This window comes from Beta vulgaris, chromosome 8 (genome assembly GCF_026745355.1).
Source record: "Beta vulgaris subsp. vulgaris cultivar EL10 chromosome 8, EL10.2, whole genome shotgun sequence".
Taxonomy (NCBI): Eukaryota; Viridiplantae; Streptophyta; class Magnoliopsida; order Caryophyllales; family Amaranthaceae; genus Beta; species Beta vulgaris.
The window spans coordinates 2760289-2775711 of NC_079209.1; the positions used below are offsets into that span (position 1 = coordinate 2760289).

At 35.2% G+C, this 15423-nt stretch overlaps 3 protein-coding genes across 5 annotated transcripts; 1 reads left to right on the forward strand and 2 right to left on the reverse strand.

The window, feature by feature from the left end:
• Window positions 1-181: 181 nt before the first annotated feature.
• On the reverse strand, window positions 182-5706 carry LOC104900623 (pentatricopeptide repeat-containing protein At5g46100). 3 transcript variants are annotated; one of them, XM_048635226.2, is made up of 4 exons: window positions 5427-5706; window positions 3532-5161; window positions 1876-2002; window positions 182-616 (listed from the first exon to the last, which is right to left on the reverse strand). In XM_048635226.2, the coding sequence occupies exon 2, from the start codon at window positions 5112-5114 to the stop codon at window positions 3666-3668; it is 1449 nt and encodes a 482-aa protein (XP_048491183.1). In that variant the 5' UTR covers window positions 5115-5161; window positions 5427-5706; the 3' UTR covers window positions 182-616; window positions 1876-2002; window positions 3532-3665. The 3 variants fall into 3 exon arrangements, with proteins under 3 accessions (XP_048491183.1, XP_048491182.1, XP_057247052.1); XM_048635225.2 differs by having other exon boundaries at window positions 1876-2812; window positions 5427-5705; XM_057391069.1 differs by lacking the exon at window positions 182-616 and adding an exon at window positions 1345-1773 and having other exon boundaries at window positions 1876-2812; window positions 5427-5705.
• LOC104900624 (protein DMP4-like) lies at window positions 1950-3264 on the forward strand. The gene has a single exon (XM_010688097.4). It carries the CDS (start codon window positions 1950-1952, stop codon window positions 2694-2696), a length of 747 nt encoding a protein of 248 aa, XP_010686399.3. The 3' UTR covers window positions 2697-3264.
• A 621-nt stretch (window positions 5707-6327) lies between the features above and the next one.
• Window positions 6328-8863, reverse strand: LOC104900625 (hypothetical protein). Its single transcript, XM_010688098.4, has 2 exons — window positions 8789-8863; window positions 6328-7665 (listed from the first exon to the last, which is right to left on the reverse strand). The coding sequence occupies exon 2, from the start codon at window positions 7614-7616 to the stop codon at window positions 6756-6758; it is 861 nt and encodes a 286-aa protein (XP_010686400.2). The 5' UTR covers window positions 7617-7665; window positions 8789-8863; the 3' UTR covers window positions 6328-6755.
• Between the last annotated feature and the right edge of the window lie 6560 nt (window positions 8864-15423).

Below are 15423 nucleotides of genomic sequence, written 5' to 3' on the forward strand. Positions count from 1 at the left end.
ACAATTTTGCAGTCACAAATTTCCAAACATTTTCACTCCCTACCTCAACCAAAAACAACGAATATCCTCTACAATTTTGAATTTTCTTACGCTATCCTAATATATTAAAAAGCGTTGCCAAGTCTACGCATCATGTGGCACTCTCCCTCTAGATTTTTCATTCCATTCATCATTGTGCACGTTAAAAAATAGATATATGCTACATATAAAATTGGACCAAGTGAATACATAATTTCAAGTTAATATATTAAAGTTCTAATCAATAAACTATGCTAATATTAGATGATTTGTCTAACATGAAATCATTAATAACTCGGGCATTGCCGGAAAAAAAAAACTAGTTATACATTACATTCTGATTCATAAATAAAGCATGATTTACACATTTCTCTCTCATTATCTCCAATTTACCCAATCTTGACAGTATTTCTCCTTATAATGGGTAATATCCAGAGATGCTTTGAGTTTTCCAACTATAAAAAAAGGAGCAATTTTGGAATAAAGATATTCCTTCTCAAGAAGGAAAAATGCGGATATAGTCGAATGTTAAAATTTCTCTTTGCCAAGGAGAAGACGCGGGTTCGATTCCCGCTATTCACTCAAGGGAAAGAAAGACCTGAAATGAAGGTTGGTCATGAGATTCAAGGACATTGGCTAAAAAGGAGTAGAAGTATCATTCAAATTCTGCTTTGAAAATCATTTGTTTAACTATATACTGCATGAAACCAGGTAAATTAAAGAAGAAAAGCAACAATAAGAAGAATACAAACAAATATACATGACATATCCTACACAACTGAAAAAGGGCACACAAAAGGAGCCGTTACGCTAAAACCATAAAATTTCTAAAATTGTCTATTTAGCAAGATACCAGATACCAGATACCAGAGTCAAAAAAAAAAAATACTTTGTTAATACAAAACAAGCAGCCTAGCTGATTATCTGGAAAACATAACGTGCAAGAAATGGAAGTCATGGAGAAACTCTAATGTAATTTCAGTTTCTAAATATGTGTTAATAGATGATTATTATGATAATCTCGACGATACGAAACCTGAAGAACTTCTCAATGAGTCCCATTAAAATTCTACAAAGAGGAAATTGCATATACCTAAAATATACTACCTCTGTTTTTTTTGAGTTGTATCATTTGATTTTTCGCATTTGTTGACATTTTTTTGTACGTTAATATATTGGGTGTAATGAAAAAGTATAAAAATTTGATATTTAAAATCCTCGCATTGAGACGAATCTAACAAGATCCCGCTTGACTATGTTTTTTCTTATATAATGATGCAAGATAGTTTAACAAAGTTGATAGATGAATAGTGCAGCAAAAGCAAATGACGCAACTAAAAAGAATACAAAGATTTAATACCACATCTGATGCTAACATAATACAGGGAACCATGATATATGATCATAAACAACTATTTTGGTCAATCCAAAAGGAGAAGAGGAGTTATTGACACAACTCTTAGAAGCTGTTATCCTCGTCATAATTTTTTAGTACTAAGTTTTATCTAATCAACAAAATTTGAATTTTGACTTCTCAAAACTTCAAATACCTCCATAAAAGGTCCCTTATGCACTTGGAAAAGAAAAAAACAGGTTTTCCAAGTGCTCTATGAGTAACATAATGCATTTTTCCAGGATGCAAGGTAAATCTAAACGAAACGCGAATACGATAGTCGTGAAAGCAATCTCCCAAAAGCAAGCAATGAATCCCCTCACATCTGCTAGACCGATATCGAATCTCTTAAATATTAATAACTGTCAAGAAACAGAAATGCCATTACAAAGTTATTTGATTACACCTTTCTCAACTAAATTGCAGGGGCAACTTTCCCATGATTCTAATAAAGTAAGCTTTACCTCAAATGCAACTCAGATTCCTCTTTCTTGCAAGGCATGACTAAGCTGCCATCACATCCCTTTTGCTCTACTCAATGCAGAGCCTGCCATATTTCTCCTTCTATAAGACAGTCAGCCTCTCAATGACCTGTAAAAAACAGAAGATAGAGCGATCAAAAGAAATCAAGAAAGAAAGACAAGCCATGGATGCCAATGCAATTGCTGTCAAAGAGGAAGTTCAACAAATTGACGATGAGCAAAAGCTTCCCCTACTCCAAGATACACCTGATACAGTGGACAGAAATCCAATACAGCAAGCCATTAGCCAGACATTTCAGAGCACGGCTCACTTGGCCAAGTTACTACCAACTGGAACAGTTATGGCCTTCCAGCTTCTCGCACCAATTTTCACAAACCAGGGTGAATGTGATTCAGTGAGCCAAACAATGACTTCCATCCTAATTGCTCTTTGTGGGTTGTCATCTTTCCTACTCAGCTTCACTGACTGCTTCAAGGATGACGATGGAAAGATTTACTATGGGTTTGCCACTTTCAAGGGTCTATGGGTGATAGATGGGTTAGCAACACTCCCACCTGAGCTCGCTGCCAAGTACCGTCTCCGGTTCATAGATTTTCTGCATGCTTTCATGTCAGTATTTGTCTTTGCAGCAATTGCCTTATTTGACAAGAACACGGTTCAGTGCTTATATCCAACGCCATCAAAAGAGACTCAAGAGATTCTAACAGCACTGCCGATTGGAATAGGAGTCCTTTCCAGTATGCTGTTTGTAGTGTTCCCTACACAGCGCCATGGAATCGGCTTCCCCTTAACTTCTAATTGATCAATTGCATGTCATGTCTTAAGCATGTTTATTTCTGCCGTGACTAATCTCAGCTTGCCGCGACCTCAATGCACTCATCTATTGTTTAGATCTCCACTGACCTGTCTAATGTTTCACTGAAACGTGTATGAATGAAATTAATCATCAATTCACAGGAAACTTGACACGAATATGACTCTGCAATAGAGACAAACAGCTAATGTGTGGTATTGTACAGTACTCTTATCATTATTATGAATTTTCCATGGAAAAAGCTCACAATTTGTCCAAAAATGAAAGATAACAGGAAGTTACAATGCAATGAATTAAACTTCAAAATAAAGAAAAGAAAAGGTTTTAGTCTGCATTTCAGTTTCAAGAAAGTATAACGAACACCTGACAACTAAGAAAACCAATAATCTTATTTGTGCTGGAGAGTCACTATATAATAAAGGACCCTGGATATTTCTTTTACGGCCACATCCCACGAAGACACTAATGAATCTACAACTCTCGTCACATTAATTTGCATCCAGTTCTTAACATTCCACGGGCTCCTTTCCTTAATTACTTTTATATGATTCTGCAACGACGTCAAAAATACATATTCCTAACATTACAAACGACTTTGCTCCATCATTAGAATCAGGCTAAACTACGTCTTGCACCGGACCACAGACCAATATCCACAGTTTAAAAAGTTAAAAGTTCTTAAATCTAGTTTTACTGCCTTCAATGGTTAAATAAACACAAATGTGAAAACCTATATTTACAGTGATATTCAATATAAGAACTCGAAGGAAAGCTTCAGAAAAGAAAAAGGGAACCAACAACGAAAAGTTAATCAGCCACCCACCTTGCAGGAGAAAATCCTTCATTCAAGACCATGCTCGAAAGCCAAGAGCTACTCTTGATGAGAATCGAGAACAATCTGAACATGTTGTACTGTTATGTACTTCTGGTTACACACCATTCAATTGTACAGGTAGTTTAATCTACGGACAACTTCTCAAGCTCATCGACATTCTGTACCAACAGCATACGAAAGCTTTCAATAGACTTCAATGTCTTTCTTTGATCAAGAAGAACTCCTAACATAGCCTTCCATAACTCCTCATCTGGTAGACAGCCATCACAAACCATCTCATGAACAACGCGATATGCTTTTTCAATGTCTCTCTTCTTGCAGAAACTGTTAATAAGAGCATTAAAAACTTCAGGTTCAACGGAAAGGCCCCTGGTTCTCATACTCATGTACATATGGAATGCTCGATTGAGATCAGTCTCACAAAGTCCTTGTATGACAGCAGCATGAATTCTAATATGAGTGCTCCAAGTTAACCTATTGGGTGATATTCCAGCAAGGATCATTTCATCAAGGAAGTTGGCAGCTTCTTGGAACTTGCTCAAGTCCGAGAAGCCACTAATGATCTTACCATAGAGTATCACATCAGGTTTAAGACCTTGAAGTTTCATTCTATCAAAAAGCTTTAAAGCTTCACGAAGATTTCCATCTTTACAAAGTCCATTAATTAAAGTACTATAAGTAATCATGTTTGGAGAAAGATGTTGGCAAAGCATCAAATCCAGTAGACTCAGGGCATGTGAGGAACGCCCATGCTTACAAAGAGCATCCATTAAGATAGTGTAAGTAAACACATTTGGCTTAACGTCTTTGCTTTCCATCTTGTCGAACAAAGTCAGAGCATCACCTAACTTTTCAGACTTGCATAGGCCTTGTATCAAAGAAGTGTAGGTAACAACAGTGGGTAAACAACCTTTCATCTCCATTTCACTGAAAAGTTCATTTGCTTCATCAATTCTTCCACATTTACACAAACCACTAATCAACGTACCATAAGTATACGAATCTGGAAGGCACCCACGACTTGGCATCTCACGGAAAATGTTAATGGCACCATCGATCGTCTCACTACTCTTACACAAGGCTTTGATCAAAACATTAAGAGAAACAACAGACGGTGGAATACCCATTTCCTTCATATAACGGTAAAACTTCATAGCCATCTTTAAGTGGTTCTCATCAACAAGAATGGAGAATATAGTGATATAAGACTTCTCAGTGAGCTCCCAATCACATTCTTTAGCACTCTTGAAAATTCGAATGGCCTCCAATGGCCGATGAACCCGACCATATCCTCTACAAATAGAGAGGAATATATCTTCATTAATCTCACACCTCTCTTCCTTCATCCTTCTAAGCAGCTCCTCTGCTGGTTTAAACTGATTAGCAGAGACTAATCTAGAAATCATACGCCCAAACGTCGTACGATCGTGTCTAAAGCCATTGCTATACTCAGCTGTTGCTGAATCAAAAATTGCAATAGCCTTAGACAAATCCTTTTCAGCTCGAATTAACTGTTCCACTTGTGATGTTGTAACTTTCTTAGACCAATTCAATGCCCTGTTACTTCCCATGATTTTAGTTAACTACAAATCTACAATGCCAACATCATGTAAAGGGTCTGCAGAAATGGAAAACCCTAATCAATAAATTCTTACATAGAGTTCATACAAGCAGTCATTATGTTTTGCGTAAACCAATGTCAACAATTCACAATCAAATTCCAAGTGAAAATATAACACATATGAACATATATCAGTTAAATATCAATGTGGGTTCAACTAAACCATTAAAATCAGCATTTTAAATGAGTTTTATCAACAATTATGCGGAAGATTTGATTTTTCTATCTTAAAAGTTAAATATAAAGTTACCCCAGAACAAACCTCAAGCTTTCTGATAGATCCAAGTTTGCAGTTTCTCAAATGATTGAATTTGCGTGCAACCCTTATCTTTTTAACTCTTCTTATCTGTTCTTCAAATTGGGGGAAAGTAAATTTATGATGCAAATGCGAAATAGCGTGAGAAAATTTGTCTAACTTTTAAGATGGAAAAACAGGAATTGATAGATTTAGAGAGAGGAAGAGAGCTGTAAATTGTAATTGAGGCTTAGAGATAAGTAGGGTTAGAGATTTCATATTCTTTTCTCTATAAATTAAAATTTGCCGATTTCTTTTCGTTTTTGTTAAGGTGGCAATGCGAGTTCGAGTTTGAGCTAGCTCGACTCGACTCGACTCGACTAGTTATTGAGTTGAGCTCACTCGAGTCGAGTTTTGTCTGAGCTTTGACTGACTCGAGCTTTGACCGACTAAATTTCGAGTAGCTTGCAACTGTCTCATGTTAAAAACAATAACAAAGTAGAAAATCGTTCAATTTAGTTATTTTACTATTGATAATTGGGTATTCGAGCTTCTCACGAGTTTTCCAGTCGAGTATCGAGTTGGATTTCGAGTAGCTTGCAGCTGTCTCATGTTAAAAGCAATAATAAGGTAGGAAAATATTGAATTTAGGTATTTTGCTATTGATGATTGGGTATTCGAGCTTCTCACGAGTTTTCGAGTCAAGTATTGAGTTGCTCAACTCACCAACATCTTGAGTCGAGTTCGATTCGAGCTCACTCGAATCAACCTTTGACCGAGTTTTAACTGAACTGGTCTCAAGTAGCTCGCGAGTTGTCTCGCCTCATTGCCACCCATAGTTAGGGTTCTTCTTCGAGCCGTGACCCATTAATCTCCTTCATTTTTTATTGGAGTATTTACCTTTGCACGACCAAGGAAAGAAGAGAAATAAAGAGAGATAAAAGACATGTGACTGCATAGTTTTCCTTTACCAAGCCTTTTGGGCAGTTAGCCGCACGATTAATAACCATGTGACTGCGCGTGTAAAAGAAAAACTAATTATATCAACACATTAATGAACCCTTCAATTTATAAGTAACCCATATTATATTGATCCATAGATATTTGATGTGTTGAAATGATAAAAGGTTTACACTGTATACATAAAAATCTATGGATTTTTGATACACTTACTAATTACTAGTGTGGAAAGAAAAACATATTTTGTTTGACAGAGATAGTAGTATAACATGCCAGTATGTCCCTCCTTATATGAAATATTGCAAATTAGTGCCTTGAGATTTGGCCTAATTCAAATTTAACGCCCTTTTTTCATATTCCAAGTTTAATATTCTAAGGTCATAAAACAACCCAACTTCAAAAAGAACCTTGGACGGCAACAACGGCATCAACGAGATTCCCTGAAACACAATGTATAAAAACTTTGATAGCTAGCATAGCCAATGTCCAAAATCTTCGACATCTCTGTCCTAGAGGTCGAGCCAGTTGCAAGGTTTGACTGTTAGATTGGCCAGCATGACTAGATGATGCACTGTCGCTTATGCCAACCCATGGGGCCCTACGATGATCATCGTTGTAATAATTCATGTTGGTTATCACATACTGTTGGTCACAATATGCCTTCCAATCTTTATACATCATGTCCGCCATGCATTTAACATGAGTACCTAAAGCTTGATTGTTTAATATATATGCCCAACCCTTAATCCGACCTCCAAGTGTCGTGTTGTCGCAGAAATGACATTTGATTGTCTCGAGCCTTTTCTTGAGAATGAGAATCTCTCCACTATTGTCATCGACTCTGTGAGGTAGGTGCATGCAACAAGGGTGCAGGAAAATATTGCGCCCACGGTTAGAAGCATTTTCATCGGTCCGATACATCCATCCTTTAACTTCTTCACCACAAGACTCACACAAGTTTCTCAACCCAATCGATCCAGGAATATTAGGTGAATGTTGGCGATGGAATTTGAACAATCTTTGTTCGTAGAAAGGATGGTAAGTTTCATGAATTGGTATATGACATCTCTCGTGCAAATGATAATTACAGCCTGCTGAGCATTTATAGCGAGTTCCATACCCTATCTCTCGACACCCATCACATACGAATGCAAATTGGTTGTTGAACTGCATTAAACTTAACACATTATGTGTGCATGGTCGTCGTGGTTGTGCGCTTCTTGGGTTACTCCGGACCACTTGCATATTTGGATTCATTTGATTTTGATTCGCTTGTTTAAATAAGTGCTTGCTTTTTCCACTTAACCTAATACAATACAGACAATCATGGAAAAGCAACAATGTGAGATACATATAGTTGTATTGCAGCTGTACACAGTGCACACCTCGCTCAAAATAAACAATATACATAATAAGTTGACGCATGCATAACAAACATATTTGTGAATCAAGCTTGTCTTGGTTTAGTGGTAAGAGCTTACAAGTTACACCTCTTGATTTTAAGGTTATGGGTTCCCACTAGAGATACTTCGTGAGTAGATTTCCTTACCCAGCCTATTTCCATTCTTCGAGTGCTCGACCATGCTTAACTGGACTAAGTGTACCACTAACACTAGGGCCTTAGCCATCAATTTCATAACCCAGTAATAGCTTAATGGTGTATGTTAGCATTACTTTCGATTTTAGAGGTTTTAAGGTCAAGTCTCACTCCTTGCCGGAGGGATTTCCATATTCCTCTTACTTGTAAGTGATTTCTTTCTTTAACCTACTAAAAGAAATTAAAAAATGACAAGCTTATGTGTGAAGTGATATGAGATTACCTCATCCTAATATAACCATTGTTTCTCTTCCCACAAAATTTTATTTTTGATAGGGTGACTTCCCCTAAAGACTTGGTCTTACTATTTATTAAATACTACTCAGCTATGAAAGTAGCATAATTGTCGTTATGACACAGAAATAAATTAAGCACATTGCTGAAGATCTGTAGTGTGAATAACAACTTAGGTGTTGTTGGGTTGAAGTTATTTCCCTTGGAAATACAAATTCCTAGGAAATACATTATGGGTGTTGTGTTTGGTTGGAGGAAAATGGGAGAAGCATAGGAAACACAAATTCCAAGGGAAATAGATTTTCCCATGAAACATGGGAAGTAACTCACCAAGCCCCCCCTTGGTGAGTAATTTCCTATGGTGTCAACCAAACAATTTTGTCTAATTCCTAGGAAATTAACAAGGGAAATAATTTCCCATGAAATGTAAATTCCCATGGGAAATTACTTCTCATATGAATCAAACGAGGCCTTAAAATACCTTAACAAGTCTAGTAAGAGTATGATAAATGATAATATACCCAAGTACACTAAATTTTAATTGCAAGACAATTATCTATATAAAAGAAAATGTTGCAATACGTAGCTCAATTTTTACCTGTCAACTGTGAAGCGTCAGTACTAGAAGGATACGTTCTTTTCACACAAGGACCTGATTTCTCAGCTTGTGTTTACGAACTTGATCATTCGTGATACGATTTGATCTGACCTTTTTTTTAAAAAAAAAAAAAAAATCAAGTGAAAGAAGACCTTAATTCTATAGCTGTTATTTCTTTTATGGAAATAATATGATAAAGAGTAATATTGGTATAGTTTATATAGGGAACTCAGAAGTGCAACTTAAATTACACGGTAGGCTCGGTAGCCACTGTCTCTAATTCATTATAGAACTTCTGCTGAATTTTCCTTATTACTATCAGCGTAATTAATTGATCAAGTATAAGATTGTTTTTTGTGTAAACAAAATGTGGGTCTTCTAGAATTGTGAGATTTTAATACATACGGTATGATTTCACACTATTAAATGCGTTTGTGATCATGTATACACCGTCAAGTCACACGTGACACGTTTGTTACTTTATTAGAATTGTCTAATATGTACATAAGTCATGTCAATTAGCAAAAGTAAAATTAGCTTGCAACAAGATTTAAACTCGTGCCACGTTTGTGACTAGGGCTGGCAAAAACTGACCCAACCTGATAACCCGATCGACCTGAAACTGACCTGAAAATTCCGGGTTTGGGTTGAGATTTTCGACCCGAAAAAAAAAAATTGGGTCGACCCAACCCGACCTGAAAATATAATGGGTTAGGTTCAGGTTGACCTTTCGAACCTGAAAGTAACCCAAAATGACCTGATTTAAAAATAACTTATATTATGTTAGGTTAGCCCTTAGCTGGTTAGGTATTGGGCCAAACCCAACTCACTTCAACCTGAAAATTCCGGCTTTGAATGTTGAAACTTAAACATGTTACATGTACAGTACCTTTCTGAATTAAGTTGCTAGTTTTTTTATCATTGGTTATTTAGATTTTTTTATTTCAGTTCATTTTGGGTTTGTTTCGGGTCAACCCGAAAAATATAAGGTCGGGTTTGGGTTGAGGTTTTCGACCTGAAATATAAATCAGGTCGGGTTTGGGTCAAGGGTAAGTGACCTGAAATATAAAGTAGGTCAACCTGAAATCGACCCAACCCAACCTCATTGTCAGCCCTATTTGTGACTCTATTAGAATTGTCCAATGTGTACATAAGTCATGTCAATTAACAAAAATAAAATTAGCTTGCAATAAGATTTGAACCCGTGACCTCTTGCTATTATAGCATAACACAATTATCATCTCAATGAACTTTTAATCATGCTTTAAGTGTCCACATTATTATATTTGTACCTTTTAAATGTTGAGTTTTCCTTAATATATTTAAATGAAAATGAAAAAAAAAATGCATATTAAATTTGAAAAACAATAACAACTCGGAATAACGTCCGAACCCAAATACTAGTTAAAATATTGAAATCTCGTCCATTCATTTTAAAGATATACACGTTTTATCTTAGAAACATTCAAGTATAATATTAATCCTACAAGATATTTCTTACCATTAGTGAGTCCACCAAAGAGAAGACTAATTAGTCAACGGTTTCTGCTCTTTCCTCGTAAATTTTCTTAGATAGGAGTAATATAGTAGTCAAGTGTTAATGACAAGTAGGAGTAATTGCTTCGACTTGGAAGAATTCTGGAGCTTTCGCGAGATATGCTGCGTATTTCTACGGGTACTACTTTTCCTTTGCTTGGGGTCAGATGGGTAGATGAGGGTGCGCAAGGAGACCAATAGCACAGGGCTCCCAAAATATATTATATTGAAAATTTTACTTCATATTTGAAGAAACCACCCTTGTTTCCCATCCTTAATAAATTTGTCAATGATTTATCTATAAATTTTCAACTTTCCATCTTTAGAACTCTAACCTTTTATCTTTATTTTCTATAAATTTAGAGGCTCAATTTTCATGTTAGAACCGAGGCCCCAAAATCTTGAAGACGACCCTGCTTGAGGCCTAGGGGTTACGAAGAAACCCACAGGTATTTACCCCTCCGTTTCTTTTAAATTCAATCTACATATTTTGAATTTCGGAATTATATATGTCAAATCTTGTTTAATTTGTTTAATTTGTCATGATATGTATTTTCCAAATTATCTTATTTATAACTTTCATTTATATAAGTTGGGAGATATATTAATCAGGGCGAGATCAATTACATCAAAAAACAATGATGCAGCATAAGTTGCTCACAAGACCCAACCAAAAGATCCACAAGCATAATACAATTCATAACTATGCTATAAATTCATCCCTTCTATTGAGAACTTGTTAAGCTAAAGAACTGCCACCATGTTTGAACCACTTCCTTTGTAGATGATAGAAGCTCCTGGGTTGGATTTAATCGATCCTCGGATGAAATTAAGAATAAAATTTAGGTTCCAAGGCCCTCCTCCATTCGAGTTACACTAGTTGATAATGTTTCAGGAATTCGATTCAAAGATTAACGTCGAGTGTTTGAATATGTCCGAGCTTAGAGAGATTTTCAAGGCACAATAAATAGCAAGGACTTCAGCATTGTTAATATCCATGAATGGGATGGGGCTTGAGAACATGCACAGAAAGGAGCCAAGATGATTACGAAGAATACCACCAATAGATGAACATACCAAAGAAGAGCTAGCTGAGGCATCAACATTCCACTTCAAAAAACCCGAAAGAGGGGAGTGCCATTGCACCTCATTGGAGAGAAAAGAAGAGGCATGAGAGGCCGACAAGAGGCATGCCAAAAAATACATGATGGGTTTCTAAGAATGTCATCCGAGTTGTATGGAAAGGGGTCGCCTGATAAGTATTAAGAACGTATTTAGGTGCATTTAGGTTGCATCTCAGGTCATTTAAATTCATATTTAGGTTCATTATTGCATCATGATCTTAACTTATGTTATTCTACTCCTATTTGGTATGTTTTCATGTTTTTGATGAATTTCAAGTATTGAGAACGTATTTGAAATATGATTAGCTAAACTTGAGGATTAGGAGCATTTAGAAGCAAGCTACAATGCATAAGGATCAATTGGAGTATAATTAGTACGAGTTTGAGCAAAAACAAGTGGAAAATCATTGAAAGAAATGTGAAAAAGGAGTCATGTCTACTCTTTTAATCATAAATTTTGATGTGCTTCTTATAATTGAATAATTCTAGCATATTTGAAAAGTATACTTGAAGATATTTCCAATGATAGGTGGCACGCTCTGAGGAGACTTCTAGCAAATGAGTTATGCCTTTCCAAAGTTGGGATTATTTTGGGTTGGAATATGTTTTTGTACGTACGAATCACTAATAACGTCCATTTAATGATATTTCGACTTCTCTTATTTTTGTTACTTACTCTCCTAGTCATATTAGGTTACCTAGTATCAATTATATTATGTTTTCTTCATGATCTGTTGACACGTTAGTTTTCTTAGTTTTAGTTTAGTTTTCTTCCTTTTTTTTTCCCTCTATAGCTTAGGAGTAAATCCTAATTTTGTTATCCACTTAACTTATGATTTAGGTTCTGCTGGAACTCTGAGATACTTAAGTAATTAATAATGTTTAATGAACGATTTACTTGGTTGTAAGGATTAATTAATTTGAGTTTAGTTTGCTTTAATCTGGCCTTGCATTTATTTCCAAGGTAATAAGTGCGGTGGTAGCACGCCCTTTGAGTCGAACTCTCGTAAATTTCCCCCATCTCGAGTTTCATAAAATGAAGAAGGGTTTGGATTGACGGGGGTGTTATACGTAAGGGTGCTCCCCTTAATAGTTGGGCTGGCTAAAAGTGTAGTTTATTCGACTTAAAGATCGTGTAATCATAAAGTGATGATGGTTTAGCGTCTTTTTTAAAATTGGTGGCACAATTGTGAATAAGTGATCATAATAGGGTTTGTTTGGGGGTGATGTGGTAATTGGTGCATTATATGGACTGCAGTCTGCAGCTCATGTGTAAAGAATTTGGGGATGTTCATCAAATCAAAAACATTTTTTTTTTTTACAAATGCATCAAAAATAGTTGTTGTGATATTTATCAATTGTCATAACTAATATTTAGTAAGATTAGCTATTAGATTAGTGAAAGAAAAAAAAAAAAGAACTATATTATGTACTTTATGTATTCAAATAGCTACTCTAAAAGTTAGAACTACCTTAAAAATAAATTTTGAAATATTTCTTATATTATATCGATTACTAGAAATCTTAACACTTTACTTTAGTTTTAACTTGTCTAAATCTCTATACATTATTTGAAAAGCATTTATCAAACACGCATTAATATATCGTTACCAAGGCGCTATGATTAGTTAAGTCATCTACTTAAACTCTCGCCTCTCTCCTCCATCTTTCCCTTTGAGAAAACCCTAAACTCCTTCCGCCATCCAAGTTATCCAACAATTTTGGTTATCAAACACGCATTAATATATCGTTATCAAGGCGCTATGATTAGTTAAGTCATCTACTTAAACTCTTGCCTCTCTCCTCTCTCCTCTCTCCTCCATCTTTCCCTCTGAGAAAACCCTAACCTCCTTCCGCCATCCAAGTTATCCAACAATTTTGGTGATTGTAAGCCTCAACTTTCAATTCTAAATTCTTAGTATCCCATAATCAATTTATATTTTTCTCTCTACAAGGAAGCCTTTTGTCCTACCTATTGCCGGGTTTTCTATCATTGTATAAGAGTTTCAAGATCTTTTTGTTTTTTAAAGGTATAAATATTAATGGTTTACATATAGTTTTTTGTGTTGTTCGACAATGGTTATCAATCAATAGTTTATTGAATTAGTAAGAAAAAATTATTCGCATATTTGTGCGTGGAACGACATAAACACTCGAGAAAACTTGAAAAAATAAATCGAGAACGTGGAGAATTGTCAAATGAGTGCATCTTGGGTGTAACATGTTACACCATAACTTATTATGCAACAAAACCTCATACATAATGACATAAACTTCAGCGAAAATGACATGGACCATACAAATAATGATGACATGAATTTCATGTCATTTATTTCATGTTATTTGAGTTTCTTTGCAAAAGAAGCGGTGAATATTGGGTTGTTACACCATATATTATGATGTAACAATTACACCCAAGAATTTGTGTTGTCGAATTTATGTTTTTGGGTATTTATTTACTATCCATATTGTTTATCAATTGCAGATGTTATGACTGCGATTAATGAAAATTAATGTCCCCAAGACTACCTTAAAAAGTACAAGAAGGAATTTCAAAAGAAATGTTGTGATTGAGTAATATAATATGTCACTTTGTTCGCTTCTCTTAATAGATCTTTTTCGATATTCCAATCTAATTTTACCCGTATTACATGTTACCATCAAGCTATATAGAAAAGGGAGAAGTGGTAGCTCAGTGGAGTACCACCCTGAATTACAGGGTATTGTCTAGGGTTCGAATTCTCATCCCGACAATATGTTGTGACATTTACTTTGGGTTGTTTAACCTTGTACCCAACCTCTGAGTTGGCCGGTGTACTTTACAGGCTAATAACCTAGCAGAAGTTGGTCTTCGGATCAATTAACTTTCCTGATTAAAAAAAATCAAGCAATATAGAAAAAAAGAATAAATAGATAAGGGGGTTTTGAAAAGAGGAGAGACAGAAGCATATGATTGGACAATCCAAACGAATGTTCACCATTCAGTCGCTATGGAGTAAGCTTGGATAAGGTTATCACGAACATCCCGCCATCACTTAAAACAACTCATCATCCTATGATCTTTTTTTTTTTTTTGACGTCCCAACAATTTCCCCATGTCCAAACGCGCCCTTCTCACCACAAGTTCCTCTACACTCCACTCCATTTCTCATTTCCCTGATCATTCAATCACAACCGTTCATTAACTACATCATATTCCTCTAGTGGGACCCAAACCCTAACATGTGATATTGTAGATAATAATAATTGGGGTTGCAAAATTATCCAAACCTAAACTTATCTAGATTTAATTGTACTTATCTAATTTTTACTGAAATTTATTTGATAATATCTTGAAATATATCTAAACTTCTATGAATTTCTGAACTTATTAAACCATACACTTATTTTTTTAATAAATTTAGATGATGTCTTATAAATTTTTTACCTATAACCTCGACAAATTTTTTCTATTCACCATATACTCTCGATTTTTTGAGAATTCACTGTATGCCTCTCAATTTATTGATAATTCACAATGTACCCTTAATGATTAACGATTATTAATTATTTAATCATTAAGCCTTGATTCCATTACTAAACCTTATTTCATCCCTATTTCACTCATTTACCCTAACAAATTAGCATTGAAACAACACATAAGATCAAAGAAGAAGCAAGAGAGCTATGAAGGAAAACAGCTAAAAGGGGCCATTTGTGGTGTTTTAGTGGCGTTCAATTACGACCAATGACTCAAATAGGGATTAATTAGGAATTAGTAATATAATTAGGAGTGAATGATCAAAAAAGTTGTTAATCGTTATTTTAATAATTGTAAAGAAGTTATGGTATATGGTGAAAAGTTCGTAAATTTTAATAATTGTAAAGAAGTTCTGATAAGTTTTAATATGTTTCAATAAATTTAGATAAGTTCTAATAAATTATATAAACTCGAACAAGCTCAACTCACGTAAATTCAGATAAATTCGAATAAAT

What these genes read in the sequence shown, in the direction of transcription:
- LOC104900624 (XM_010688097.4), top strand. Translation starts at nt 1,950, where the DNA reads ATGCAGAGCCTGCCATATTTCTCCTTCTATAAGACAGTCAGCCTCTCA.
- LOC104900623 (XM_048635226.2), bottom strand. Translation starts at nt 5,114, where the DNA reads ATGGGAAGTAACAGGGCATTGAATTGGTCTAAGAAAGTTACAACATCA.
- LOC104900625 (XM_010688098.4), bottom strand. Translation starts at nt 7,616, where the DNA reads ATGAATCCAAATATGCAAGTGGTCCGGAGTAACCCAAGAAGCGCACAA.